Genomic DNA, 27,469 nt, shown 5'->3' with positions numbered 1-27,469 from the left:
CCAACACTTACAAATATCTATTTTTTTAATCGAATTCGAATATTAAAAATATAGTATTTGATAATATTCAAACTTTTCGAATATATGCGCACATCCCTATTTTGAGGGCGTGGGTTCCGCGGACCCCCAAAAATGGCTTTGCGGATCCCCTGGGGTGCGCAGACCCCCATTTGAGAAGCACTGCTACAGAATGAACAGTAATGTGCACTCAAGCAGTAAGATTAGCTTCAACTGCCAGCTGTGTTCGATGCTATGGTTGTTACAAACGGAAAATATTAAGTCAAGTAATATTTTCATTTAGTTTTCCTTGAAATGCTGTTTAACTTTCTAACTTGCTATCACAAGTAAAAATTTTGTGCTGCTACTCATCTCAGAGGCACGTATGACACACGAGAGACTTCAAACAAAAGGATTTACAAAGGATGAACAGACACAAAGTATAACTTGACACCGCAAGTACTATAATGGTGCCACTCACGCTATCATCTGGAACATCATCGTAATGCTCGCCATCACTCTCGTCATCGTCCACTTGCACAGCACACTCAGGGGCTTCCTTGGGGCTGTCATCAAACGTCCGCGCATCGAGAAGCGTTGGCCGTAACTTGACAACTTCGGACACGAGGAAAAGAATGCCGCAAGCCAGATGCGGAGACCGGTACAGGCACGCCTGTAGCCCAAAAATTGAAAACACGGTTTGCCACAAAGTACTGTACTAGGTCATCATGTTTATTACATAACATTGAAGCAGTTTGCCATGTTTGTCTTGAAGCAGTTTTTCTTGCAAGATCCCCTAAAAGACATAAGCGTAATTTGTTTCAGAAATAAAAAATCCAAAACAATTTCAATGTGCCACCTGTAATTCCGTGACCATGGTTTATCTGTCGCTCGTAGGTTCGAGCTTATCTTAACGGTATTTGCAGTAGAACCCTGTTTACACGTTTTTCAAGGCACCGCATAAGAAAAATGTAACACCCAGGAAAATGTAACCGCGAGGAAGGGCACAAATTGCCACAGCAATGTCAGAAACAGCTCTGAATGGTTGCCAGCGCAGTGATTACACGTCTCAGCACTCATAATGTAACCTGGACACAATTAAGGGACACGTACAATGTTCAATCACAGTGGCCCCTTTCCACTCTTGATATGCTTCACCAAATAAATAGGCTCTATTGAGGCACAGCTGACTAAAGAGAACTGGTAATTACGCAACGCAAGTAAGACCCTTGCAGGCCCCCAAAATAGATGTCGCTGTGCTTTATGTCGCTTGTTGCAATGTGAGAGAGCAAATTTCCTTCTGCACCGCTAAATTTACATGACCACCCCATTCAAATGCAACGGAAGATGCGGGAACATTAGAAAATGGAGCCGTATCAAATAGAAACATAATACAGTCGACTCTCATTACAATGGACCTTGATATTCCGGCAAAAAATGGCCGTTTTATCTGAAGTCCGTAATACCCGAAACACCTCACTTCTGAAACTTTGGTCGAGATGTCTAACAACGTTACTGCAAAGAGTGAGTGACGAACGTCCAAAGTAAAAAAACAACAAAAAAAAGAACATCGCAGTTCTGCCCAAAAGGCGAAGCATCGATTGCGATAGGAAATTAGTAGACCACTAAGCGAAGTAAGGATAGTAGTAGTTTTACCGGCCGTATCAAGTGGTAAACATTAGCCTACTAAATTAACAAGCACGGTGTGACGCGGGCACACGTAAACATGAACACGTCTCACTCGATGATCACGGAAAGTCGCTGTCAGAACGCTGCAGTCGGGAAGCGCAGCAGCAGCAGCGAGCAAATTGACCTTCATGCTGTCTCGTGCTTCAATGCGAACGTTGAAAGCGCAGCACATACAAAGCTACCGGCCCTGAGCGCACTTTGTCCTATCGCGATAAGATCGCTTTCAAGATACAGCGCCCGCACTGTAAGCAGCAGCCAAAGGAGTAGAACGGCCCCCTTCCCTTCTCCTCCTCCCATTCACCCCCCCCCCCCATGCCTCGCGCACGCGCGAGATTGAGCCGTGATTGTCGGCTGACCCTCGCAAGTCTGTTGTCAGCCCATGTCGACACGGCAAAAGTACGCTTTATCCGCCCGATTTTGAAAAACATTGCCGCTAATTTTGTCCGCTGTAGCCAATAGTCCGTCGTAGCGTGGTCCGTTAAAAGCGAACTTCGTTGCATTAATAAAATAGGGAGAGCAAACTAAGGTTGAAATATGGTCCATTGTATCCGGAAGTCTGTTGTACACGGGTCCGTTGTAACGAGCGTAGACTGTACATTGGAGTCAATGTGATTTAGGTCAGGACTGTGAAAACGCGACATAGCAGCCGGGAAAAATGCAACAGCGCGTAACATATCGATGGGGTTCCACTGTTCGCTTTATTTTATTGGCTAATAAATCAAAGAAAACTGGAGTGAGCAAAAATCCCCTTGTTAATCTCGCAAAACTTTAATCTAATTGCTCATCTATCTCCTTGTAGGCTTGTTGAAGTTGGCTACTTAAATATACAAAAACAGCACATTAAAAATGTCGCTGAGGAAACTTTGGAGGCAAATGCCTTTCAATATGCACGTTGTTCAAGAACACTGTCTTGGAGTGTAGTGGCACAAGGACAGGTACAGTGCGCTTTTGTGGGCACGGAGCTTTTACTGTACTCTTAGGTTGTCATTGAGTGCAGTCGTCACAATATACAGTCCGAATATAATGAAATGTGGCAATCATAATGCCATTACCTGCAGGAGTCGCTTCAGGAATGCTTTGACCCGATTGTTCTCGGTATCCCGCTTGAGCGACTTGTAAAGGAGGTTGAGGAACATGGTCTGGTGGCTTGAGTGCTCCAGCGCTGGGTCCAGTGCCTTCCGGTAGAGGGCACCGTAGAAGCGATCCGACAGTGAGCTCTTGGCATCCAGGATCTAGCCACAGCCAAGAGGAAAGTTAAGTGTGAAGAGATTATAGGCGAAAAGAATTACCTATGTGATTCTTTACCCTGCTGATGCGAACAAAGAAGACTGCCATTAGCCAAGATGTGAAAGCCCTGCATGGACATTGTGCCCACATTTTATAAGCAGTTTTGAATCTTGTCCATTTCAATGGGTATATTAATCACTGGTCTGATGCTGCCCTCCTCGTAAGCTGATGCAACACATTGTCATTACAATACATGTGTGTGCATGCACACAAGACAAAAGCGCCACAGGAATAACAGGGCAGTTGATCAACCCTGGGCTGACAAGGAAAGCCAAATTTCTGACAATTCCTCACAAAGAAACAAGGAACTTCCTTTTGGCCAGACAAAGACATGCACCCTTGCTGGAAAGTTGGCTCCAAGCTGAGGCTTCTTAAGGCACGCCGTATAGGCTTGAACCATGGGACAGTGGAAAGATAACCGCCCCAGAGATCTTGTGAAGCTGGATTCACACGATGGACGTCATCGCGGATGCGAGTCGCATGACATGTGACATACATCGGATCACTTCACATCCAGCATTCAGAGGTCAGAGCAGACAACGACAAAGCAAACGCGACTTTCACTCCCCGGAGCATGGTCAATGACGCAAATGCATCGGAATGCTGCGCTCGTTCTGACACGGCCAAGCAGCTAACATCGTGAGCCACACGTGTTTGTTGCATGCATTTCAATTCAACAAGCGACATAGCTGCAGAAAGCCTAAACATGATTCCCCATCAAGGAATATTACTAGAGCCACTTGATTACCTTTGTTTAGCCTTTTAAAACACGCTCTGCCATCTAGTGGTGCTGCCGAGAAGTCCACGCATGATCCACGCATGACCTCTGAGACGAGAAACGTGGCGTGCGGGTGGCTGTGAACGCTGAGAATTGTTCCCTCGTTTCACGCACACCCAGTGTTACATACCATATTTACTCGATTCTAACGTGCACCCGCTTTGCATGACCAAAAAAACAAAAAAAAAGTCCTTTGCAGTACTGCGCACCTCATGCTTTCATACAGACATACAACTTTCTCTCATTTGGAAAAACAAAGATTTACTCCCAATGCCCTAAAGTTGCGATGAATAAAAAAAGTTGTGGTTTCACCCGAAAGGCGACGCATCAATTGAGATAGAAAATTAGTAGACAGCTATATGAAGTAAGGATAGTAGTTCTATCGGCTGTATAAACTTGTAAACATTCGCTTACTAACTACACTAACAAGCATAGTGTCACGTGCACAAAAGCAAACATGAACACATCTCGCTCGATGACCGCGGAAACTCGCTGTCAAAGTGCCTGGAGTGAGTAAGCGCGGCAGCAGCCGCGAGTGAATTGACTTACGTGCTGCCTCTCGCTTCAACGAGAACTATAAGCGGCGAAAACACGGTGTTAAAAAAGTGTTAAGAAGTGCTATGTACATCCAGCTTAAATGATCGCCCACCAACCTGGAATAGCAGGGTGAGCGCCTGCACCGCGATGTTGAAGTCGGTGAGGTGGACGAGACGGAACATGAGGTTCACTTGGTCGTCCGGCAATCCCTCGGCATCACTTGCTCGAGCGTAGGGGAATGCTCGGTTGACGCCCGTGAGCAGCACCTTCATGGTGCGAGCGTCCGCCACCTTGGAGCGCTGGACGCACTTCTTGAAGAAGGTGAAGTAGAAGGACACCAGTGAACGGGCCAGCGACACATCGTTGTCCGAGAGAAGGAGCTGCACCAACAGGAGCACCGGGAGTGAGAAGCATGAAAACTACCATATCTACTACTCTATCTTAACACAAGCTTTCTTTCTGGTAAAACTCACTAAAATATGGCATGCGTAATGAAATCGAGTAAAAAATCAAAACTGCCGAACTTTTTCGCACAACCCATCTATGATGATCGTCTCAGTTAAGAAAGGGTGATTCGCACAGGCACATATACTTTATTCAACATCCATTACAACCAGCTGAGAGGAGCGTTCATTTGGCTTCATTGCTTTTGCAGCCAAACGCACTGCACGTCACGGAGACCTCCTAACCCTCAATGCATGAGCCGCATGTGCGCGACGATATCGTGATGGCAAGACAGTGGAGGCGTTCTTTCACTCTACCACCGAATGTATTCCGCGCTCCTTCTCATCTATTGGCGTAGCGCCGAGTATACGCTGCAGGCCCAGGTTTGATTCCTCGTAGGGGCTAGATTATTTTTTAATTTGTTTTACGTCGTCATCATATCGAACCGAGATAGACAGACCAAAGTGGGGTAGGGTAGCCAAACAAATGCTCTCGCATTGAAAAAGGTAGGCTCCAAATCCCACCCCACAATCTCGAAGGTCGTGCTTTGCTGCAGTGCGAGCGCTGAAAGCTTGCCATCATTGGACACCACCAATTGCTGGTGTCCAAATTGCGGGCGCCTCAATGCGCTCCCTCTCCCCATCCAGGCACCCTATCCAAATCACACCTCCTGTGACATCATAGCTCTACATGTTCTTTTTTCTGAGCAAGAACAAATCGCTATACTATTTCTCTCTCTTAACATGAAAATCGGGTGAGGGAACAATGAAGGGTATTGCACTTTGCATTTTTCCAAGTATGTAAACTGTGGTGTGTGTTACAATCAAGACAGCGTTGTCTATTCTTGATCATGACAAATCAGCTATGCATTTCAATCAAGGGCACATTAGAAACAAGTACATATAGTAAAAACCTCGCTGATATGATCCCGTTATGTACGGTTTCCCAAGACCAATGTTTGCAATTGCAAACACAATGAATGCGGGAATACATTTACGGTTCTTTTTTATTGGTTAATACATTCCCAGAAAACACTATCTTTCAGCACCAACGTTCAGAAAATTGCCAAACTGCGATCATGTGATACGGTTTTTGGCTGCTGGATCACATGTTAACAAGAAAAGGCGCAAGGCACGGACAAACAAGTGCTAGGTGCCCACCACTGCAGCTTCCCCACTGTACACGCACTCGGTTTTCCTTTCCGGTAACAGCAAACGTCCTCGTGAGTCGTTGCGCTCACAGCTATCACTGCCAACCCTAATGCGATAAGCATCTTTATCTGTTTCACAGCGTGTTGGGAGCATAGTTCACACTTTTAATAGGTGATGACCCAAACATGCAGCCGGTCCCTGCTGCAAGCGGCACAAAGTGAGCGCCATGTTTTGCTTTGGCCACCAGCTTAATTAGGTTTTGGTATCCCATTAAAACACTACACAACAGAAAATGATACAGCGCAGCTTGGGTTGTTGCTCGGGCAACACCAACATGACGTGTGTCGGCGTCTAGTGCCGCAATTCGCGCCGAGTGGAGACGTCAAAATTTCCCCCTAGAATGCCCTGCCAATGGCATTTGGCAATGCTTGATGGCAATGACCCTGGCTAGGCTTCTTCTCACGGGAGGTTGATGCGAATGCCGTAAACAACGTTTTGGTTTGGTTTCGTATGGGACTCCATCGTGCAAGTAATTTTCTGACGAATTTTCCTGAATAAAAATTATGTGCATGTTAGAATTGGTTAACTACTGCAATAATTCATCTTGAGCTGCCTATCTCGTTTTACAATGTTCCTGGGGCCAGCCGAAAATGGGTGTTCGCGACGGGAGATGATGTGCGTTCGACGCATTGACTGTACCCTAAGCACCATGAAAACAGACGCTGGCACTATTTTAGTTGCTACCGGGGTCGCTATTGGGGTCAGGCACATGTGTGCTGACCAGTCAAGTTCTAACTATACAGCGAAGGCTAATTTGAGGATCAAAATAATGCAAGTTTGGGAACATGGAAATGTACGGTTGCAGGCCAGAAAATTGGGCGGGGTTGGACTTTAACTGAAAAACTGAATTAACCCGAGTTGAACTGTATTAACAATACAGGGCGACAAAATGCTCAAATCTCTTCTTGACCTGACAAAAAAAAATTGCAAAAAGTGTCGCTTCAAAAAGAAATATCACGGACTTTCAGCTCGTGACCCCTTCTCTGTGAGACTTAAGAGGGGAGGAGGGGATGAAAAATAACTTTTTTGTTTCTTGACAGAAAGGGCTGAAATTTGGCACACACGCTGTACATTGCAATAGAGAGGCAAATCTAAAATTTCATTAAGATATCTTCATTAGTTTTTGTTTTATAAGAATTTACAAAAGTTTACAAGTTCCTTGCTCGTGGAAAGCCTGGCACAGTAACGAAACATGGTACGGAACTGGGAATACTGTGTATGTTTGCCCAAATGTCTAATCTATATCAAGACAGTGTTAGATTTTTTTTTTTACTGCCCTCATAATTTTTCACTCGATATGACATGCATGTGACTTGTGTTTCACTGCATAGAGCCATGTAGTTATTCTGAAATAATTAAATAATGGAAAAATAAATGAACATTTCAAGACTGTCTTGATGTGCAGCACAGTTTATGGATCACAGCAAAACAAACTGGACCAAAATCGGTCCAGCCATTGTGCTATGCTTTCCACGAGCGAGGTGACCAACAAAAAAAACTCTATTGAGAAAACAACCCGCAAAGTTTTGCAAGCAGTGCAGGTTTATTAGAACGCAGCAGGGCGGTAATTTTTGGCATCAGTGCTGCCAAGCATCTTCTTGCACCTTTGCCTCTTCGTTTGGTGGGCTTTGAAAATTTCATAGCCTGGCTAGTCCATCAAATTGAACTTCCGTTCAGTTGTGGACATCGCGCGAAGGGAGTCGCGCACGCTGCATGCTCGCGATTCTGCCGTCACCGCTGACACGAAACGCGTCTGAATCGTGCGCCGTTCGGGCGACTATTTGTCCGGTGAATCTTCGGTTATCACACTGTAGCTCGTCGACGGTTGGGGCTCGCTCGGAGGCGGCGTGTCCGTGTTGCACGATGCACCAAACTAAGTACACCGTCTTTGTCGGCGATGGTGACCTTCGACCCGCGTCGATACGATCTCGGCTGATTCGCGCGGCCGTACACCGAGGCACGGGAGCTTCCATTGGCGCGTCTTCCGTCGACTGCGTTGTCGGTACCGATGGCACAGGGCAATTGTCGGTTTCGCTGCTTGAGTCAGACGGTGCAAGATAGCGCGGCACATAATCCACGGTGCAAGGTAGCGCGGCACGTTCAGTCGGGTGCTCCTCCGCTTCTCCCGCTAATCGCCGTATTTTTCTCACCGTAGGAGGCTTGCGCTTCCGTATTCCGAAGGCGTGCTTCGTCCAAACTTTCATCTCCAACAAGCGACGATCCATAACTAAACTGGGCGCTCTCAGAAATACGAATTCTGCATGTCAAGTGAAGACGCCGGCATGGTTTGCGAAGCAGACAACTGCGGTAGCCATCTTGCTCGCTGCCGCAGCAGTAACCAATGGGAAGACGCCTTTCACCACGGCAGCCAATCGGAGGCCCGCTTTCATCGGAGGGCCCGTGTGACTACCTCCAGCAGACCCGCGCTTCTTTTGTGTTTGTGCGTTTGTTACAAGATGGCGAGGACCGACGAATTGAGAAGCGGAACGGCGAAACTTTGAGCTTTCGAACGATACCAAGATGGCGGCGCTCGGTGGCGGGAAATACGAGATATGGCTCCGCGAACGGCGGTGATTTTGCGCGATTTAAAGCTGTTTTCTCGCCCTGCGCACTGACAAATTAATTTTTTTCGGGCACTTTTAGCGCGTTTTCAGCCAAATCATTTTGATACAGCGTAGATTAGGCGTTGCAGATAACGAAATGCGGGGTTTCCAAAAACCGATTTTTCTCGTGATTTTCGCGATCTGATCCCCGCGTCCCCCCTTAAGCGAGCAGCTTTAAATACAACTCTCTTGTTATACCCGTTTTCGGGAATCAGATTTATAGGCATTGCAGCCAGAAGAGCTACTCAGTACTCAAAATATTTTTCAAAATGATTGGTAGGTTGAACGCTAATGTTTGTCAATCATAACTCGTAATTATTTTACAGAAGTAAACCAACCATCACTGCAACGTGTGTTATAGATCAAGGTGTTGAAATGGAATGAGAACAAAAACGAAACAAAACGACATTTTTGACCAGAACGAAAACGTAACCGAAACGTTATTTATTATTTTTGTTTCAGAGTGCAACTGAAATATTTTTTATTGGTTTTCGGTTCAAGGGGAAAGTCAGCAATCCAAAACAACCTAAGTCAGGCAACGTCAGAATTAGCGCGTATCTCTGGCAGGCATAGTGCAAGCGATAGCCGGTCAAGTGCTCCACTAATCTAATCCTGCTGCTAGCAGATGAGCATTGTAGCAAAACCCAGGGCTTGCGCGCTAAGAGCTTATCGTTTCATTTTCTACTGGTACAACGCTTTGTTACCGAAGTTTTATCCTTCGTTTGTGTTCGTTTAAGTACGTTTTATCAGAACAGTGGTCTTTAATTACGATGAGTACACTCGATGACGTGTTGCTTCTGAGACTGAGCATGACCTCAGAATCACTTATTGAGAAAAATTAATCTGCTTTTATCGTTCCATTGCTTCGAAAATTTTTGCCTGCAAACCAAAACCGTTATGAACCGTTACGGATCATATTTTTTTTTTCTTGCGGAGCGGAACCAGCACGGAACTTTTTTCAGTGGAACGAAACGAAAACCCAGAACGAAAAACATCTCGTTCCGCCACACTGTTATAGATCCCTGTCAACGTTTCACTGCTCAATTAAACCTTGCCCCTGGCAGAAGCCCCAAACTGCCCCAAACTGCACCCACCTGGCTGAGAAAGCAGAGGGAGTAGTACTGGGCCTTTGGTGCCACGTTGGGGCGGTAGACAAACCGGTCCACTTCGGTCAGTACGGCGCCCTTCATGCGCGGATGGTGGTTGGTCAGCTGCGTCAGGTGGTGGGCCACCCGTGAGGCAACTGAGTGCATGCGATCACCCAGTTTGTTGATCAGTCGTTCCAGTAGGAACTGAAAAAGGCAAAGTGGACCGAGAAAAGAATGATATGCTAGAAGTACCACAGGGTTTTAGCACAGCGCAGACGCTTCCTGCATTTGTTTAAGATGTATCAGAGTACAGCTGCGCTGGTGTCTCCATCTGCTGCCATGTTGTCCAAAGACACCAAGCGAAGCACTGACTAAAAGGGCCGCAAGTTTGATTTCACTCTGGCTCCCGTATGAGGACCTTGTTCCCACAAGGCTCCCATCGAACCTGTAATGAAACAAGGCTCTCGTACAGGAGCTACAGCATCATTTAATTTACTACTATATTTTGGTCAGCAGTTCGGTATCCTCTATTGGGCAGCATGTATTTTCTCGACTAGACAGGTTGCCAACAAACTTTGCATTTCATGCCATCACACAGCGGCACGCCATCTGCCGTTGAGGAACTTGAGGAAAGAGCAGAACTGGCCCTGCGACATGGGGTTTCATAAATCCCATTTTCTATGCTTGGAGTCATAATTTACTTCATAAATAACTTCATGGTACCACTGCAAATGAAATGGACACTTATGTTTGCTTCCTAATTAAAATACAGTTAAACCTGCTTATAACGAACCTCCATATAACGAATTCCTGGATATAACGAAGTTTTTCGATTCCCCGCCGTTACCCCATAGAAGCACATGTATTTGAGACCTCTACGTAACGAAGTGGCAGCGGGAGACCCCCTCGATATAACGAATTTCCCCCTCCGACCACCTAGAGATTTCGCCCCAAATTTTGTCATTTTTGCGCGAGCAGCAACCGGAAGCACCTTCTCCGCCGGATGGAATGCGAAGCGAGCGCACGTGTGCGTGCGTGTGCGAGGCGGCCCTGCAACCCTCGACCCGGCGATCTTCGCCGCGGGCCTCACCTTTCCCCCTCCCTTCATTGAAATCTGATCCTGCCGCTTGCTTCAGCTGGCCCAGCCCGCCAAGCCGGCACTCTCTCCTTTTCCAGCTAATGTTGCCGACGCGCTGGTACACGCTGTGGCACATCAGACTCGATGAGCGCGGACACGCGCTGTCAAACGCTGGCGGCGTGTGGAAGCGCCGCTGGAGAAGCGAGCGAAGTGACCTTCGTGCTGTTGTCTATCGCTTCAACGCAAACTGAGCGCCGAGAACACACAGCACGCAAAAAGCTACGAGCCGCCGACGCACCTCTAGACTTTGCCCCAACGCAGATCGCTTTCAAGATACGGCCTGCGCGACCGCGCACCGCCCGCTATCCCTCTCCCCTCGCTCCCTCGCCGGTGCCTCGAGCGCAACGGAAGAAGGCGCGCTTCCTCCCTGCTTTTCTTGCGCGCGCGCGATTTAGACGCCGTGGTCGGCTCCCCTCGCACGTTTTCACTCGCACATACAGCATACGGCGCGCGGCGACTGCGTTATCGCCCTTGGACTTTAGGTACCGGCCACGCTAGCGGCAAAAACACGCAGCAAAAACGCGCGGCAACGCGTCATGCCGTGCGCGGCAAAAGCGGCAGGAATCGGGGGTCTTGCGCCGTGCCGCGCGAAATGGGTTCTGCGGCAAATGCCGCGTGCCGCGAGATGAAGAACCAATCAAGAGCGACGAGGGTGACGTCACGGAGCCATCACAACCGGAACGCCGCCGGTCCGGGCCGGGTTTTCAATCGACGATCGTCGTCTCTCGCATGAAACAACGAGCGCTCGCGGTGTTGCTCGCCCGTTCGGAGAGCGCGGGAGATCTCATCGCGCTGCCGCGCGGCGAGACGCGCGTGCCACGGTGGCCTCGCGGAGAGGCGCTGACGCGCGGCAACTTGCCGCTCCCGCTCGCTGCATGATGCGCGCGTTTTTTTTTTTTTTTTTTTTTTTTTTTTTTTTGCCGCTAGCGTGGCCGTACCCTTATATACGGAATAACTATGAGTCAAAATCAATTTTAGGGCCACAACGCGTCATGGACACCATCTTTATATAGCAAATACGGATCTCAAGGGCCATACTTTTGCTGGTGGAAACCGAAAATACGTCACAGTTGTCGCCCCCGGCACTTTGGGCGGCCAATGCCATCGTCAAGCCACCAAGCCAAGCGACGTGAAAAGTCAAAATGGGCGCTCGGGCCGGCGCGGGGTGGCAGTTCGCAACGTATGATGCGGGAACGGTCCACAGTTGCGACGCAACAGCGGGGTTACCAATGCATTGATTTCTAAGGGAGCTGTGCCGGGACCGGTCGAAAACGACGTAACAGCCGCGAAAACGCAGCCCCCGGAAACGTAACAGCGAGGTTCTACTTTAACACTATACGACGCCATCGTGACGCTCGCTCTTCGTTTCCGATGCCTCGCGCTTGTGCGAAACTACACGCGTCCACGCATCCGGTACCTGGTGCGACATTCCGAGGATGAGTGCTTCGACGAAAACGGAAAACGGGTGCGCGTTACAATTGAGGGCGCGTTAGAATCGAGTAAATACGGTAAACGTTTACTTTTCGAATTTTCGTGCCGAACCTGCATATAACAAAATCCTCTTTGTAACGAAGTTTTTCGGGAATTTGTCAATTTCGTTATATCCAGGTTTAACTGTATTCTAATATGCCGGCTGATCTATAATCGGTTTCATACATAGCAGCTGTGAAAGCTACCGTTTTTTTCCGCTTATAACCCATCCTCATGTATACCCTGCACCCCCAATTACAACAGCCAGGATAAAAAACTTGCAAGTATAACCCGTGGAAATAACTGCATATGCGAAAATCCTTGCAAAAGGTCTCTGTTCACGGATGCAAGACTCGTCCACGTCGTATCTTTGGTCAGCAGCTCTTTCCCCTGAGATAAAAAAACTAAATGGCAGAAAACCTGGTGAAAAGGTGTGGCTTCACAGCAGCAGATTATATGTGAATTTCCACTTGAAGTGCAACTTCACGGCAGTGCACATTACACTGTCATGAAGCCGCACTTCAAGGTGAAATTCACATACAGTCCGAACCCGTTTATAACGAACTCGATAGTTCCGCGAAAAGTGGTCGTTATGTCAGTAGTTCGTTATACATAAATTTGCCCTTAAAGATGCTAAAAAGAATTAACTGCACTGAAGCTGGAGTCAGCTGTTATAATTCGGCATAACTTTGCTCCGAAAACCAGATTTTCGGTGTCATTTTTGTTCCCGGTGCATTCCCGCACCTAGCTGCAATCTTCCATTAGAAACGGCCATCTAAAGAATGAAATGCGGCGGCGTGCAACTCTTTCAAAATGGCGCACGGTTCCAATCATCTGTAATTTCAAAACTGCAAGCCAGCCGCAATTTTTTGCTCGAGAGGTTGTGATAAATATTTTGCTACCAGCGGGACACGACTGTATTCTGCAAAGGAGAGCAAAGGTTTCTAGTTAACCAGAAGCGTAAACTTCGGAAACTACTGTGGCATGCCACCATTCTGCGAAGGTCTCGGATATCATGGTCTCAGCATTATAACTGCGCTTCAGCCACACAAGATCCGTAAAATTACGGTATATTTGTCGCTTCGGGCAAAAAAAATTCGATATTCGAAAGGTAAAACATCACTGTGAACCATTATCAGCAATCGGCAACGCGTAAACGAAGCGCTGCCGAACCGTGATTTCCTGATAATGGTGTAGTAACCACCGACCCTTTGCAACATGGCGTGGCGGCAGTGCGTGGTGCAGCGCTCTCGCCAATTCATGCCGAGTCGACAGGAACGCTTAAACGGCCGTTGTTCCCATGATGTAAAGACATAGATGGTCATTCCAAATCCTCAAAACAGGTGTAATGGACATCTTGCCACACAGACAATTGCGCAAGAATAAAAGTGACGGCGGCGTGGCATCCGATATAGCACCAGCGCACAGCCCACTCCTTGCGGCTTATGCTGTTTGAAAATGCTTCACCATGGCATGACCTTCTTCGTGGCTTCAGAAATCCAAACGAGGCAGTTGCTCCCTCATCTCAAAGGCCGTATCATTGTTGCGGTTGGACTGCAGTGGGGAGTGCGCTGCCGTGTTTCGGCACTTCGCATGTGCCCTCATTTTACCATAACCGCGTTCGAAGTGTTCGTTGTAGCAGTACAGCGATTTAAAAAATGTTCGTTATATCTGAAAGCAGTTTTTATAGGGAGAGTCGGAAAATCGTAAATGCACTGAAATGTGGTTGTTATAACCGATAAATAGTTATATCTGGGATCGTTATAAGTGCGTTCGACTGTATAACCCGAACCCCAACTTTACCGTTAAATTTCTTGCATTCTTGTAGTGGGCTATACGCACAAAAAATACTGTACGAATATAGTGATGTCATAGAAGTCTCACTCTGCGCCCTTTGCAGTGTGGTATCTGCAATTTTTTTTATCAGCAACACTTTTATTACGGAAAAGAGTAAAATCTCGGGTGATACAATCTTGCGGGGTCACATGAAATATTCATATCACCCAAAATTCGTATCATCAAAATGTACACAAAATCAAGCAAAAAAATGAATTTATTTTTAGCAGAAAAAATTACTAAAAGTGGGACCCCGTTGATACGTTCCTTGCTGCTGCATTTTCCCGGCTGCTATGTCACGTTTTCGCGGTCCCGACCTCTATTCTACATTGATTCCAATCTGTAATTTTCCTGCATTTTACGTTGAGTTTCAATGTGGCGGTCACGTAAATTTAGCGGTGCAGCCAGCTTGCGCGTTGCAACAAGTGACCAGTGCGTTGCCAATACTAAGGTGGCTAGCCACCCTACCCATACGATGCGGCCGCATGGGCGCCGTATCTTGAAAGTGATCTGCAACGTCGCAAAGTGCGCGCCCGCACGGGCCTCATTTCCAAAACAATCTGTGATGTTGATAAAGTGCGCTTAGTGCCGGATAGCTTAGTATGCGGTGCGCTTTCGACGTTCAGTTCGCTTTGAAGCGAGAGACATTGCGAAGGTCAATTCGCTCGGTGCTGCTGCCGCGCTTCCTTTTACTACAGCGTTCTGACAGTGAATTCCCGCGGTCATCGAGCGAGATGGGTTTGTGTTTACCTGTGCGCGCAACACCGCGCTTGTTAATTTAGGTAGTAAGCGAATGTTAACAAATTTATACAGCCGATAAAACTACTATTCTTACTTCGTACAGCCGTCTACTAATTTGCTATCGCAGTCATTACTTCACCTTTCGAGCAAAACAGCGACTTTTTTTTGGGCGGTCCCTTGAAAAACGTATCAACGGGGTTCTACTATCCGTGTGTGTTTTCTTCTTGCCCAAATTGTCAATGATCGCCTTCTGGAAGGCATAAAAGTGCGCACACATGATCTCGCGAATGTTTTTGCACACCACTGAATGCCTCAGCACGTCGAATGCAGAGAGCGTTTTAGCCATCGTGGCTGCTGCCGCAGTCGTTGGTGCAGCCGTCTTCATCGTCTTTCTCTCTGGTCAAAGCATCAGCTAGACTGTGATATGGCCCAGTCTACTCGACAGAAAACCAATGAGAAATTGCACAGCCACATGACGTAGCCGGTTGCTTGGCGACTATGGATACCGACCAGGTCCCGCTGTGCCGGTCGCTCCACTGGCTCGGCCCCCGCCGCCGCTGCTGTTGCTCATGCATCTGTATGAGCAGCAGCGGCGCGGCAACGCATTCATAATAGCTTATGTTTTTCATATTAAGAGCAATGTATTTTGGCCAGGGAATGTTACGAATTCATATCACACCGAAATTCGTACCAGCCATGAACGTATCACTGGCGTTTTACTATAACTACTTTACATTTTACAAGTACATCTTGTGGACGTAAGGTCACATCAAATCGGATATAATTTGCACACCTTTGTGCATCCAGTATGCGACATAGTATGGTTTGGTCAGGGGGGCACCAGCAAAACACTCGGGCTCGAGACCATTGGTCACAACAACGAGTCGCTCCGCTCATTCGATGGTAAATCGTTGCAAATCAGCAATGCCATCCGTGTAACAGTGTCATATTCTGGCTACATAAAGGTGCGAGACTTCACATTACATCGAATTGCATAACTTATGTCTGTCTTTCCTATGTGACGTACCATTTGTGGTTGGCAAATGCAGAGTGAGATAAGTCTCTCAAGCTTTTGCCTTGCATTGCCTGCTATGTAGAGTATAATTCTATCTTAATTGCCCCCCCCCCCACCCTCAATTGTCTGCAATACTCACCAGTTCTTTCTCAGGGTGATATGTGAGCATATGGAACATGCATGTGACTGCACGCAGCTTGAGCTTCTCCAGCTGGTCGAAGGACACTGTCTCCACAGACTGCAGAAACGTCGCGTACCGCTGCTTCAGCAGGTCCTCAAAGTACCAGAGGAGCAGCGTCCGGGACTCAAGCGGGCCACTACCATTCAGGCTCGCCAGGGGGCGCTGAGTGCATTGGTAGGCAGTGGGTCACATGACGTGAACACATCAAGTGGTCACAAGGCAGGCAGAAGGCCACAATCATTTCAAAGTGACACTTCTCCTGAAATAATTTGGTATCACCTCTGAGATTTTCAGTGTGTTACGGGCACCACCTAATCTTGGAAATCATGTTGAGCAGCCGGACTAGTTCTCTCAATAGCTGGATTCTGCAACATTTACAGCGAGTTTTAATGGTGGTGTGTTTTATTATTATTTTTTTAGTTTTGGTATCAAAAATGTCTTTTTTTGCAAGCTTTTCATGATGCACCCACTCCCATTTCAAACATAAAATTTTGCACGGGAGCTGCTCTATATTCAACTAGTCGAAACACGCTTTTTACATGCTCCAAAATTTCAATTTATTTATCTCCACCTTAATTAAGGGCCCAAAGAAATTGCATAAGGGAAGACATTGACTCTCAATGACTGACAGGTCGGTAAATTAATACATAATGATAAAAAAACAATAACAAACCAGGCAATCGGATAATGAAGGATGCAGTTTGTTAATAAGTATAGTTTACTATTAAGAGAGTTGCATTAACTTATCAGGGCGACATAAATTGCACACAATCTTTAATTAAAAATTATATTCTGGGGTTTTACGCTTATGAGGCACTGCCGTAGTGGGAAACTCCGGATTATTTCTGACCACCTGGGGTTCTTTATCGTGTACCCAATGCATGGTACACGGGCCTTTTTGCATTTCGCCTCCATCGAAATGCAGCCGCCTTGGCTGGGATTTGATCCCGCAATCTAGTGATTAGCACCGTACCGTCGAATTCACTAGACAATCTTCAGTTGATTAACAGTGTAATAATGAACATAAAAAGAGAGACCTACAACAATTTGCACAAGATTTGAAAATGCTGAAATTGGCTTCTGATGCCCCACAGAAAAACAGGGGCTATGAGAGAGTGCCGTTGCAAAGAGCTCCTGGGTTAACATTGACCAGCTGGGTACATCCACGAATGCTAGGTACATGAGTATTCTTGCATTCTGCCCCCACTCAAATGCAGGAATCGGGCCGACAAACTGGTGCGCTGAACGGCAGAAGCTGTCCACCGTGCCTCTTAGCCAAAAGTTTGGCAGGCGTTAATTCTGCTCCGAATACTCCGACACGTTCTCACCTGACAAAAGGTCTTCAACTTCTTATCGGGTACGAGGAGATCAGAGAGGAACAGGTCCCTCAGGGCATCTGGAAGCACCAACAGGAAATGTGTATACATTGTATACATACATACATGCATGCACACATTACAGCATATGTGTATGTGCAACAGTCACATTATTAACACTCATGTTAAGTACAGTTTTATGCAAACATTCACTATGGTATCCTTACCAGAACAGCAAAAACCTGCTCATACGTTTATGGTATTAAATATGTCGCAGTTTTGAAGCAACTATAGACTGCCCTTTCAAGCCGACCATCTTACATACGGTGTCATGTCATAATATGTAGTAGAGGCTGTATATGCCATCCCACAGGTAAAGAAGAGCGTTAATACAGTCCCAGTTCACACAATTCCATGAATCACCCTTTCAGAACTACCCCCCCCCCCCTTTTTTTTTTCAGAAGGGTCTCTTCCAAATACTCAGACACAATTCTCACAGTTAAAGAAATGCCAACCTACAAGAGGCACTCCTTTGTTGTTTGTAAACTGCAGTAGAACCTCATTGATACGTATTAGAAAAAATCTCAGCAGAACCCATCTCACCGACAGCTGTCGACGCTAATTCATTTAGTATTGAATCAATATAGCGACAATGTATTGCCACCATCGAAACATGTTATACGTGAGGTGTGTTCTACAGCGGCATTCCTCTTTCGAGCATCCATAAGAACACTCGGCGCCATCTACCAGAACTACCACAAAGCAGACATGTGGCCTCCAAAATACATGGCGCACCGGCGCGTGTGAACGCTGAGCAATGCATCATGTGATAACCGGGCTTCGTGTCACGCTCTTCTTTCTGGACTCGCTGCGCCATCAAGCGGCACTGCCGAGAAGTCCATCCGAGACGAGAAGCACGGCGCACCGGTGCCTGCGAACGCTGACGATTGTTTCCTCGCTTGCCACACAGCCAGGGGCACATTGTCAGTAACCCAAGTTGGCGAGAGATTCATTGAAGAGCGGCACGTACCCAGTGCATTCATGGCGCAGCTCGTTAAAGCATTGGAACCAAAGATGTTCATTGAAAAGCGGCACATACCCAGGGCATTTGTGGGCTAGCCTGCTAAAGTGTTGGGCTGCTGTCCTTGAAGAACAATTGTGGCGTGGGTTCGAATCCGCTCAGCATAGGAGAAATTTAAGGGATTTTTTTTCGTCATTGTAGTGTGGCACATTTCCAGTGAGAAATACTACCTAGCTAGTCAAGTTGGAACCACAGATACTCATTGAAGAGCATCACACACCTGCTGGCACATATCCTGCGCTCCAACTCAACGTCAAAGTTTCTTCAAACAGCGGTACCTACCCACTCCCATATCTACAATGACCCATGTTGGCCATGTTGGAGTTTCATTGAAGACTGGCACATACATACACATCGCCACATACTACGTGCCTCACAATCAGAACTGCTTTTGGCACATAAAACCCCAGAAAGAAGAACATACTCAGTGACCCAAGTTGGCCCCATGGTTGGTTTCAAAACCTGTTATCTCAGCACAGCAGCCTGATGCGCTGGCCATTCGACCACGGGCTACCTGGTGACCCAGGTAGGCTGTTGCACGGGCTACCCAGTGACCCACACACATCCTGTTCTTCCAATTCCTTCATTGTCACTTTGGCAGCAATCCGAAGAGTAGCTTGTTCATGTGCTCATTTCAGCTGCTGTAGCTCGCCAACTAACAGCCAGAGCGAAACGCGGCAAATGGCAGTTTGTTGTCTAAACCTGCCGCTACATGCGCTCAGTAGCCACAGCGCGCTCCCCCTGCCGGTCGGCGCGCTATTTCAAAAGTTCAGTTTTTTTTTTAACACACCTTGTACAACAGCAACATCTGATCACATGCAATCAGGGTGCCCAACATACACAATATGAAAAGAAGTCTGATCTCCTGTCAACAGATCGTCCGTGCTAAGCAGGCAAGAAGAGAAAGCGAAAGATGGGAGAGGCGCTACAGTTATTTTTCCTCTCAAGCGGCTTATCTCAGTCACAAACACGTCCCATGACTGTACTCAGCCATGGCAACAGAGATTTTCCAAGGAAAACTCAGAGCTTGGGCAGAAGGAGCAATCACCCATCTGTCGTGAACCTCAGCGTGGTGGCGCATACGCGCCTAGCCTCCAAAGCAGATATAGATTCACTACAGAGGTGAAGTCGTGGCCTGGGCTTCATTATGGATGATATACACTGGCTGACCCGTTTCTCACCTCATCACTAGAGTTACTGTATATGGTCCCACAGTGAGCAAAGTTAAGCGACGGTCCGCCATGCTGTGACCCTCGTTTATGTGGAAAAGCCACTCCTCGTGCTTGCTGGGGCCCGGCTAATGAGTATCAAAACAAGCTCTGACGCTTTATTGTCCATCGCTATTACTATAGTAATGATCAGATAACAATTACTGATTGCACACATAAACTTGACCTCCTTAAAGAAAGTGATTGACAATATTCAATGGCATACCATGCGCTATACAGCTAGTCTCTGTATCTATGGCGTCTTTACCTGGCAATAGATGGTGCAACTATCCTTTGCACAGGCATTGTCATGAGTTGTGCATCGTTACAAGGAATAGAACAAGTAAACAACGTAATTAAATGTAAAATGATTTAGAGGAAGGATGCCAACAACGGTCATCTCTGCACTAAATCACACTGGAAACGAGGCAGATTACAACAGGGAAACATTTGTAAGCTTGTCTCCAATAGCAACACAACGAACTGGCGCAGTTCTAGTTTTGCAAAGCACCAACTACAATTCTATGTATATCTAGAATATGGCTAACTCCAAGGCAAGATTATTTAATGAGAGAAGTGAATACGACGAACAGTACTTAAAGTGTAGGTGCTCTTGTCAGTGTTGCAGCAAGCACAATGTAAGCAGTGCGTTTGTAGAGTTGGCTTCTCTGCTGAACTTTGGAGCTGCACATGACAGGACTTCACGAATGGCTGCGCGAGCGGCGCACAGAAAACAGACACGCAACTCTGGCTCCATGCGAGAACCTATAATGTAACTCTAACGCATCACTGTCGTCAAAACTAAACTTTTGCGTCAACCATTGTTACGCTATTGAGAATAAAGTGTAAAGAGACCAGGGCCTATCGAGCACCTTGCACTCAAACATAGCATGACGCTTACGGCTCACCCATTGCGAGGAGACACTCCTTCTTTCCCTTCGGTGTTACCATGGCCAGCAACGCATCCACGCTCGCCAGGTTGTGCAGGGGGCTCTCCTGAATCAACAGCGTGTGGGCAGCCACCTTGTCGGCGAGCACGCCTTTTGCCAGCACAGTTCGCACCCACCGCATATCTGAGGCACGCGCCCGTGACTCCCCATCTGTGAAAGAACAGCGAGCATGTTAGATCCGTGAGGTCCTGTAATCCTGTAGGTGGTACAGTTATACAGCCCCTTGAAAAAAAAAAAAAGTCCTGATGTAAAACATTGTGAAGAACACTGTAAGAAGTAAACCCACTACGTGATGACACTGACACAGAGAGCATACACCAAGCCGTCTACCTTCCAACTCATTTTACTATATCACTTTACAGATATCATTCACACTTGCAGGACAGGTACAACCAGAAGTGTTTCAAGATGTACCATTATTTTCATCAGTGTGTCTGCCTTTGATGCGCCATCTTGGCATGCACAATTCTGGACACAGTGCCTCGAGAGGATATATATATATATATATATATATATATATATATATTTTTTTTTTTATTGAAGAGGCCAAAATCAGGCGAGGCAGTGCCTGGAATGAGCCATAGTGCTTCACATTAAAAGCAGAGCCTTCTGTGAAGATGAAACTGACTGTGTGTTGGTAACGACCTTCCACACAAAACAGATGTAATAAATGACCACAACTGCATTCCCATGCATAAGCATTACGCACACATATGTGTGTGCTTGTTCTCGTTGTAGTTCCACTTCTTACGAAGGCCAGGTCTTGTGGAAATGTTGAACATGCACACTTATGTCGTTGCTTGAATATCAGTGACAGGTTTTTGCCTCAACATTGAGGCAAAACTTTTCACCAACATCAAAGCAACGACGCAGATGTGCCTGTTTACCATGTCAACAAGAACTGTACGCTCCCATTGTTGTGTCGCAACTGACTGCCATGCTATTCAGACAAATGTTCATGCAGTAGCCCAGGGATATGAAACAGGCATATGACATGTTGGAACTTCTTGACACTGGCAAAACATTCGAACAGGGGCACGAGTATTTCTAAGGCAAAATAATCACAAAATGTTTCACTGCATCAAAAGGCCACATCTGAATAACACTGAAGCCATATCGTGTGATCACAGGTAGGAAAACATAGAAATCCTTACAAGACTGTTGGCAGCTCTCCTTGTCTTTTAGCAATGAAGACAAACTTGTTTACAAGGACGCAACATTATGTTGGTAAAGAGTTAACCTTCATCGTAATGTTACAGAAATGAGTCAACATAGCTCACTGGCAATTCCTTTTCTTTGAGTTAAGAAGTGGCAAGTTCACAGCTGCATTCTTGAATAGTCCATATATCATATCTATCATGTGGCTATGGTTGTAAGTAGGTGGTGCCGCCATGGTTCTACAAGTTCAAACCACACAGATTCCCCAAGAAGTGATGCAACCTCTGCAGTAGCACAATGCATGTGCTTGACCACCCTTATTCCAGGAACAGCGAGGCGCACCCACATTCAAATAGACGCACAGGAGTTCAGTCGACTGCTCAAGAGCCACTAACTAAACATTGGGGCTTGTCTTTCTAAAGAGCGCTCATTTAGTCTCCAACGATGGCAGGTGCATAAGTTAGAAAAAACTACCGATTTCAGCAAAAGCTAGCACAATGTTGCACTTGTTTATATTGTACAAAACAACCAGGCAACCCTCTGCAAACCATGTGCAGACCCATATAAAGCTTGGTAGCTGTAGTTTAACCACCCTTGTGTTACGCTCTATTTCATCTTAAAAACAGTTGTTGCATCTCCCTTCTTTTTTTTTTTTAAGTAATAATTTGCCAATTTCCGACCAAGTGCCAATGGCAGTGTGCTTACGCTTCTTGTAAAGTGCCTTGTCATGTTCAAATAGGGCTTCCGCCAACTTGCGCTTGGCCGAGACCAGTTCGGGAGGGTTGTCCGGTACTGTTGTGGAGTCCCCTTCTGGAAGCTGCATAGGTCAAAGGATCGAAAAGCTCGCATCAGTGACAACGATGTAGAAACTCCACAGACATTATGAACTGCTGATACAGTGTGCCGGTACACCAATACTATTTCCGCTCGCCTTACAATGTTCATAGTCCAGCACCTTCTTGAGCGCCTTACAAAAAAAACAGGTGTGGTATAAAAGAGCTGAATCCTGTGAACTGGTGAACTGCACGATAAAGTATTACCCTTTACCTTCAAATATTACCAGAAGACCAGCGACATGAACGGCAACAGCAGACTTGTAACGACACCATGTGGCATTTTGTTTAACCACCAAGTGCTTGAAACATTTCTGGTCTGTGTGAGGCCGTCCACCAAGGAAAAATAACAAAGAAAATTTATGTTAACGATTATGTCGCCAAGGTTAAAATAGTGCCACAAGAAGGCACCACCAGCGCGTCTGCAGTATTCCCTCAAAACAAAAACTTTGTAAGGGCATTTTTTTTTTTTTTTTACGAGTAATACTGCTGCAACTGCAGCTAATGGACACCGAAAAAGCTTCAAAGCGCCCAGCGTAGCCTCTATTTCGAATGGTGCACTACAGGCAACTGTGACGATGTCTAATTCAGTGGCTTGAACAGGAAGGAGTAGGAAATAAAACTTGCTCAAACGCTGCAGCCTCGACATTTAATCACGCTCGGTACATGACTTTTTCCTGCTAGGACGTCGTGACATCGTGAACAGCCACTTCGGCTTCGAATTATTGGCGTTGTCATTTTAAGGGTGTGTTTGGTAGTCCTCAAAGAACAACGAATTCCCGCAAAGAACAAGGAATTCCACTACTGCCTGGGAAGTAACAGGCTTCGCAGTTTAGGAAGTGACACAACTTCGGAGATAATAAGCGATAAACCAAGATATGCTAAATGAGAAAAGTAGCGTTAAGGTTGCGTTGGTACCAAATGAAACTTTAAGCCAGCAACGTTGGTCATAATTGAACAGGAAACTGCAACCACACGGCTTTCAAGCACACGCGACCTTAAAACAATCTTGATGTTGTGTTGATAGGACAACGTGCTAGTCTCCGACGATGACTATGTAATACCTACCAGTGCCAAGAGAGATTTGCGTGTAAATGACGCAAATTGTTCTCGTTGTCGTGACAGTAATCCGTCGGTGATATCCATGCTTTCTAAAGATATTCACTGACGGTAGACGTGATCCTCTAGGACCGGCTATCCGCATTGCCCGTAATTCCTACGTTAGCTAATCAACAGAAACGTAGAGACAACCTGGGAGCCGTTTTACTGAGGAACGAAAAGAGTTTTGCGTCAGCTGCAAACACGAGGACATACGACATGCTTACCTGCTCGTACCACTTCTTGTTCGGCTTGACGAGCATCTGGTTGAACTTGACGGCTTCCGAAGCCTCACTGGTCTCACCGCAGAACGTCGGCTTCGACACATTGGTATGGAACTTTGCATTTGTCTTTTTGAAGATCTTAGGTCTGGGTAAGCTTTCCTTTTGACGCTTTCTACGCCCAGCGTCACTTGACTGCACGTCGTCAGCCATCGTAATGGGCGCAGCCATTGTTGCTCTGCGTTGCCAGACGTGATTGTCGTGGGCAGGCTGACTTTATCGAAAATACAGCGCAGCCTCGGATTGTTGTCTCCAGTGCGGCCAGAACCCCTGTAATAATGCCACAAAAACGAAGTAATGCTTCAATTAAATAACGTCACATTCACTGAGTTTAACTTTCTTTGACGCGAGTTGAATTAGCCGCATTAGTTTCTTCACAATCGTGCAACTGATGGAACGGATAACGCTGTAGTTATAGTGAACTAGTATTACAGTGCCTAGAACATACTTACATTCTAGACACTGTACTAGTATATTCTAGTTCACTATAGTTGTAATTGAAGGCGTCATACGTACTGGTGTCACACGGTACGCTTTCGATATCGCGGTCAAGCCCGATTGGGATAAAATTTCTGAAGCACGATTGGCCCCCCTACGCAATGGAGCCAAACGCGATCAGGAAATTTGATCCCAATTGGGCTCGATGACGATGCATATGATTCACGGGTGTCAGTCACGCAGTGCATACATTCGATCGCAATCGAGTCCAATGGTGATCGAATTTCTCGACTGTGATTGTATCATTTGTGCAAGCTGCGGAAAGGAGCCAATCGATCGCGATGAATTATTTGATCCATATGGTGCTCGATCGCGATCGGAAATGCATCACCTCATTCGTTGGCGTGATCGAGCTGCGTACGTCAACCTGACTACAGTGTACTAGAATACCTAGTACACTAGTATTCTAGTACACTCTAACCTGACCGCCCAAACTCAAATTCTATAAATGTGACAATTAACTTTGAAGTGAACCAAAACTTGCATCACATGTAGTAGTGGGAATCCGCAGAAGCGATATGGTGAAGTAAGCTATATATAAAGTGGTAAAAATTATAACGTCATTCCATAATTAGCATCGATCGTGTTTCAGACAAGCTAGGTTTGCATACTCGCTTTTCCGTGGTCTAGCCTTTTCACAAAGCGGAAATGAGCAGTCTGGATTACATCGCATCAAGGCCCCAAGAACGAACACTCACAACGCTATAGTATACTCTGATGTGCTAATTATATGGCGTCATGCGGGGCTCTTCTCGCTAGGGAATATTATACAGGGTGTTTCAGCGAACACTTAAGAAAATTATTAAAGGTATGCAGATAGCAAAATTCTAGTCCATGAGCTGGTCTACTCGAAGAGGCAGACATGACTTGCACAAAAATGCAAATGCATTATCGACCAATTAACAAAAATTCGCTGCTTAAGTTTTTAACTAATTACCTTATGACCCATATTGCAAATTACGAATTCTAGCCGTGGAGTTCGCAAGGCGGATCCACTTGGAACGAATTTTCAGGATGACACCAGTGTCGAGATTGATTCCCGAATTTTGCGGAGAAATGCATTGGCGTTTTAGTTACTTGTGTGCTTCAATGCATAAACAGACGTTTTGTTAAGGAAGTAGCTGGAACGCCAATGCATTTCTCCGCAAAGTCAGGGAATTAATACAGTCGATCCCGGATATATCGAACCCACATATAACGAATTATTGCGTATAACGAACAGCAGTAAAATCCCCTTGAGAATTTTTGTGTAAAATTCTTATTCAATATATGGAATTACCTATATATCGAACATTTTTGTGGTCCCCTTCAGATTCGATATATCCAGGTTCGACTGTATCTCGAAACTGGTGTCATCCTGAGAATTCTTTCCAAGTGGATCCGCGCCTTGCGACCCCCAGGGCTAGAATTTCTATATTGCAATATCTGCCGTAAGGTAATTAGTTATAAACTTAGTGACATTTTGTTAATTAATCGATCATGCATTTCAGTTATTTGTGCAAGTAATGTCTGCCTCTCCGAGTAGACCAGCTCATGAACGAGAATTGTGCTATCTGCCACAGGCAACCTTTAGAATTTTTTGGAAGTGTTCGCTGAAACACCCTGTATATAGGCCATCTTTGCTGCCTCTGAACATACCGCACGCCTGAAGCAGTAGCTCTGAAACCGATTACACACACACACACACACACACACACACACACACACACACACACACACACACACACACACACACACACACACACACACACATATATATATATATATATATATATATATATATATATATATATATATATATATATTCGCCAAGAAGCCCCAGCCTGACGATCACTTCTTTGCTTATATCGCGGCAGCAGCTCTCATCCATATAAGCGCAATACAATTCACACTTTTTCTTTAAAAATACCAGGCAATTAACATTAGCGAGTGCTACACTGAACGACGTAGACTCCAAAATGCGATCCTTCTGCAAGATTTCAGCAAGAACAACGCAGTACATGGTGAGCGCAAACCTTTTTCGAACACACGCAGTCAAATATGCAGCCCCCTGTATAAGTTAATTTTATCTTCTCGAGCGTTTGTCGAAATTAGCCGCCCCGCAACGCCATTTATTGATGCATGCGGCAGATGTCCTCTTTTGCAAACTGCGAATTAAAAAAAAAAAAAGAAATAATGCAAATAACCAACCATTCAGCAATGAAACAGACAAGTGGAGAAGGAATCGCTCAAAATGCGATCAGCTATCTACTTACCACGAAGTAGCGAGAAAATATTTTTCCATCAGATGCAGAAACTATAATGCTAATTATACCGCGGGAAAATTAAAAAAATAAAGAAATAATAAAAAATAAGAAAGAAAAAAAAAAATCTGTTTCCGCCCGGGATCGAACCGGGGACCTTGCGCGTGTGAGGCGCACGTGATAACCACTACACCACGGAAACGGGTTGGAGTACGGAGTGCTACGACACGTAGTAAACAAAATCCACGCAAACACTGCAACAAGAGCGGTTGTCTTTTGCTGACGTGATTAGAAGTCTCGTTCGCATGCCGTCAGAGAAAAGTCTGCTTCCTACGTTTGGTACAGATGTATGGTAACAGATGTATCGCAACACACGCGTCCCCGTTTACACTGCAGTAAGCTAAAACCTTTGTTGCAGTTACGTTATTAAGGAGCACGCAGTCTTATTTGCCTTCTAAGCAAGTTTGGTAAAAACTTCTAAGAAAGCAAGTTTTGGTAAAAAAAAAAAAAAAAAAAATTAGCAGAAAGGAAAAAAATTGTAGCAGAGCGTGGTTTCGATCCACGGACCTCTGGGTTATGGGCCCAGCACGCTTCCACTGCGCCACTCTGCTAAGTGCCGAGTTCCCCTTTTAAAGCCGCTTTTATATACAGTCTCAGTTCACATTGTTCTGTTCAGCTTTCATCGTTGTTATATCACATCATCTACCCTTGTACCAGTTATCATCAGTGCGCCTTATCAAACAAAACAAACAATGCACCCGTTCCCAGCTATTTTTCCGTCCATCTCA

General features: G+C 46.0%; 1 protein-coding gene and 2 non-coding genes across 3 annotated transcripts in view; all 3 read right to left on the bottom strand.

The window, feature by feature from the left end:
• The window catches only part of LOC119463816 (CCAAT/enhancer-binding protein zeta-like), a 45,106-nt gene extending 20,968 nt beyond the window's left edge, over nt 1-24,138 (bottom strand). The window contains 9 exon segments of the mRNA XM_037724639.2: nt 479-670; nt 2,739-2,918; nt 4,405-4,668; nt 9,641-9,838; nt 15,974-16,177; nt 17,344-17,411; nt 20,529-20,720; nt 22,434-22,545; nt 23,887-24,138. Coding sequence (XP_037580567.1) covers nt 479-670; nt 2,739-2,918; nt 4,405-4,668; nt 9,641-9,838; nt 15,974-16,177; nt 17,344-17,411; nt 20,529-20,720; nt 22,434-22,545; nt 23,887-24,111 — 1,635 coding nt within the window. The 5' untranslated portion in view covers nt 24,112-24,138.
• A 2,672-nt stretch (nt 24,139-26,810) lies between these two features.
• On the bottom strand, nt 26,811-26,883 carry Trnav-cac (transfer RNA valine (anticodon CAC)). The gene has a single exon. It is a non-coding gene; the product is annotated as a tRNA-Val (tRNA).
• Nucleotides 26,884-27,220: 337 nt separating this feature from the next.
• Nucleotides 27,221-27,292, bottom strand: Trnam-cau (transfer RNA methionine (anticodon CAU)). The gene has a single exon. It is a non-coding gene; the product is annotated as a tRNA-Met (tRNA).
• Nucleotides 27,293-27,469: the final 177 nt, after the last annotated feature.

The sequence above is a fragment of the Dermacentor silvarum genome, chromosome 9 (genome assembly GCF_013339745.2).
Source record: "Dermacentor silvarum isolate Dsil-2018 chromosome 9, BIME_Dsil_1.4, whole genome shotgun sequence".
Taxonomy (NCBI): Eukaryota; Metazoa; Arthropoda; class Arachnida; order Ixodida; family Ixodidae; genus Dermacentor; species Dermacentor silvarum.
The sequence above is the reverse complement of the archived record's forward strand: the minus strand, read 5'-3'. Positions and strand labels throughout refer to the sequence as shown.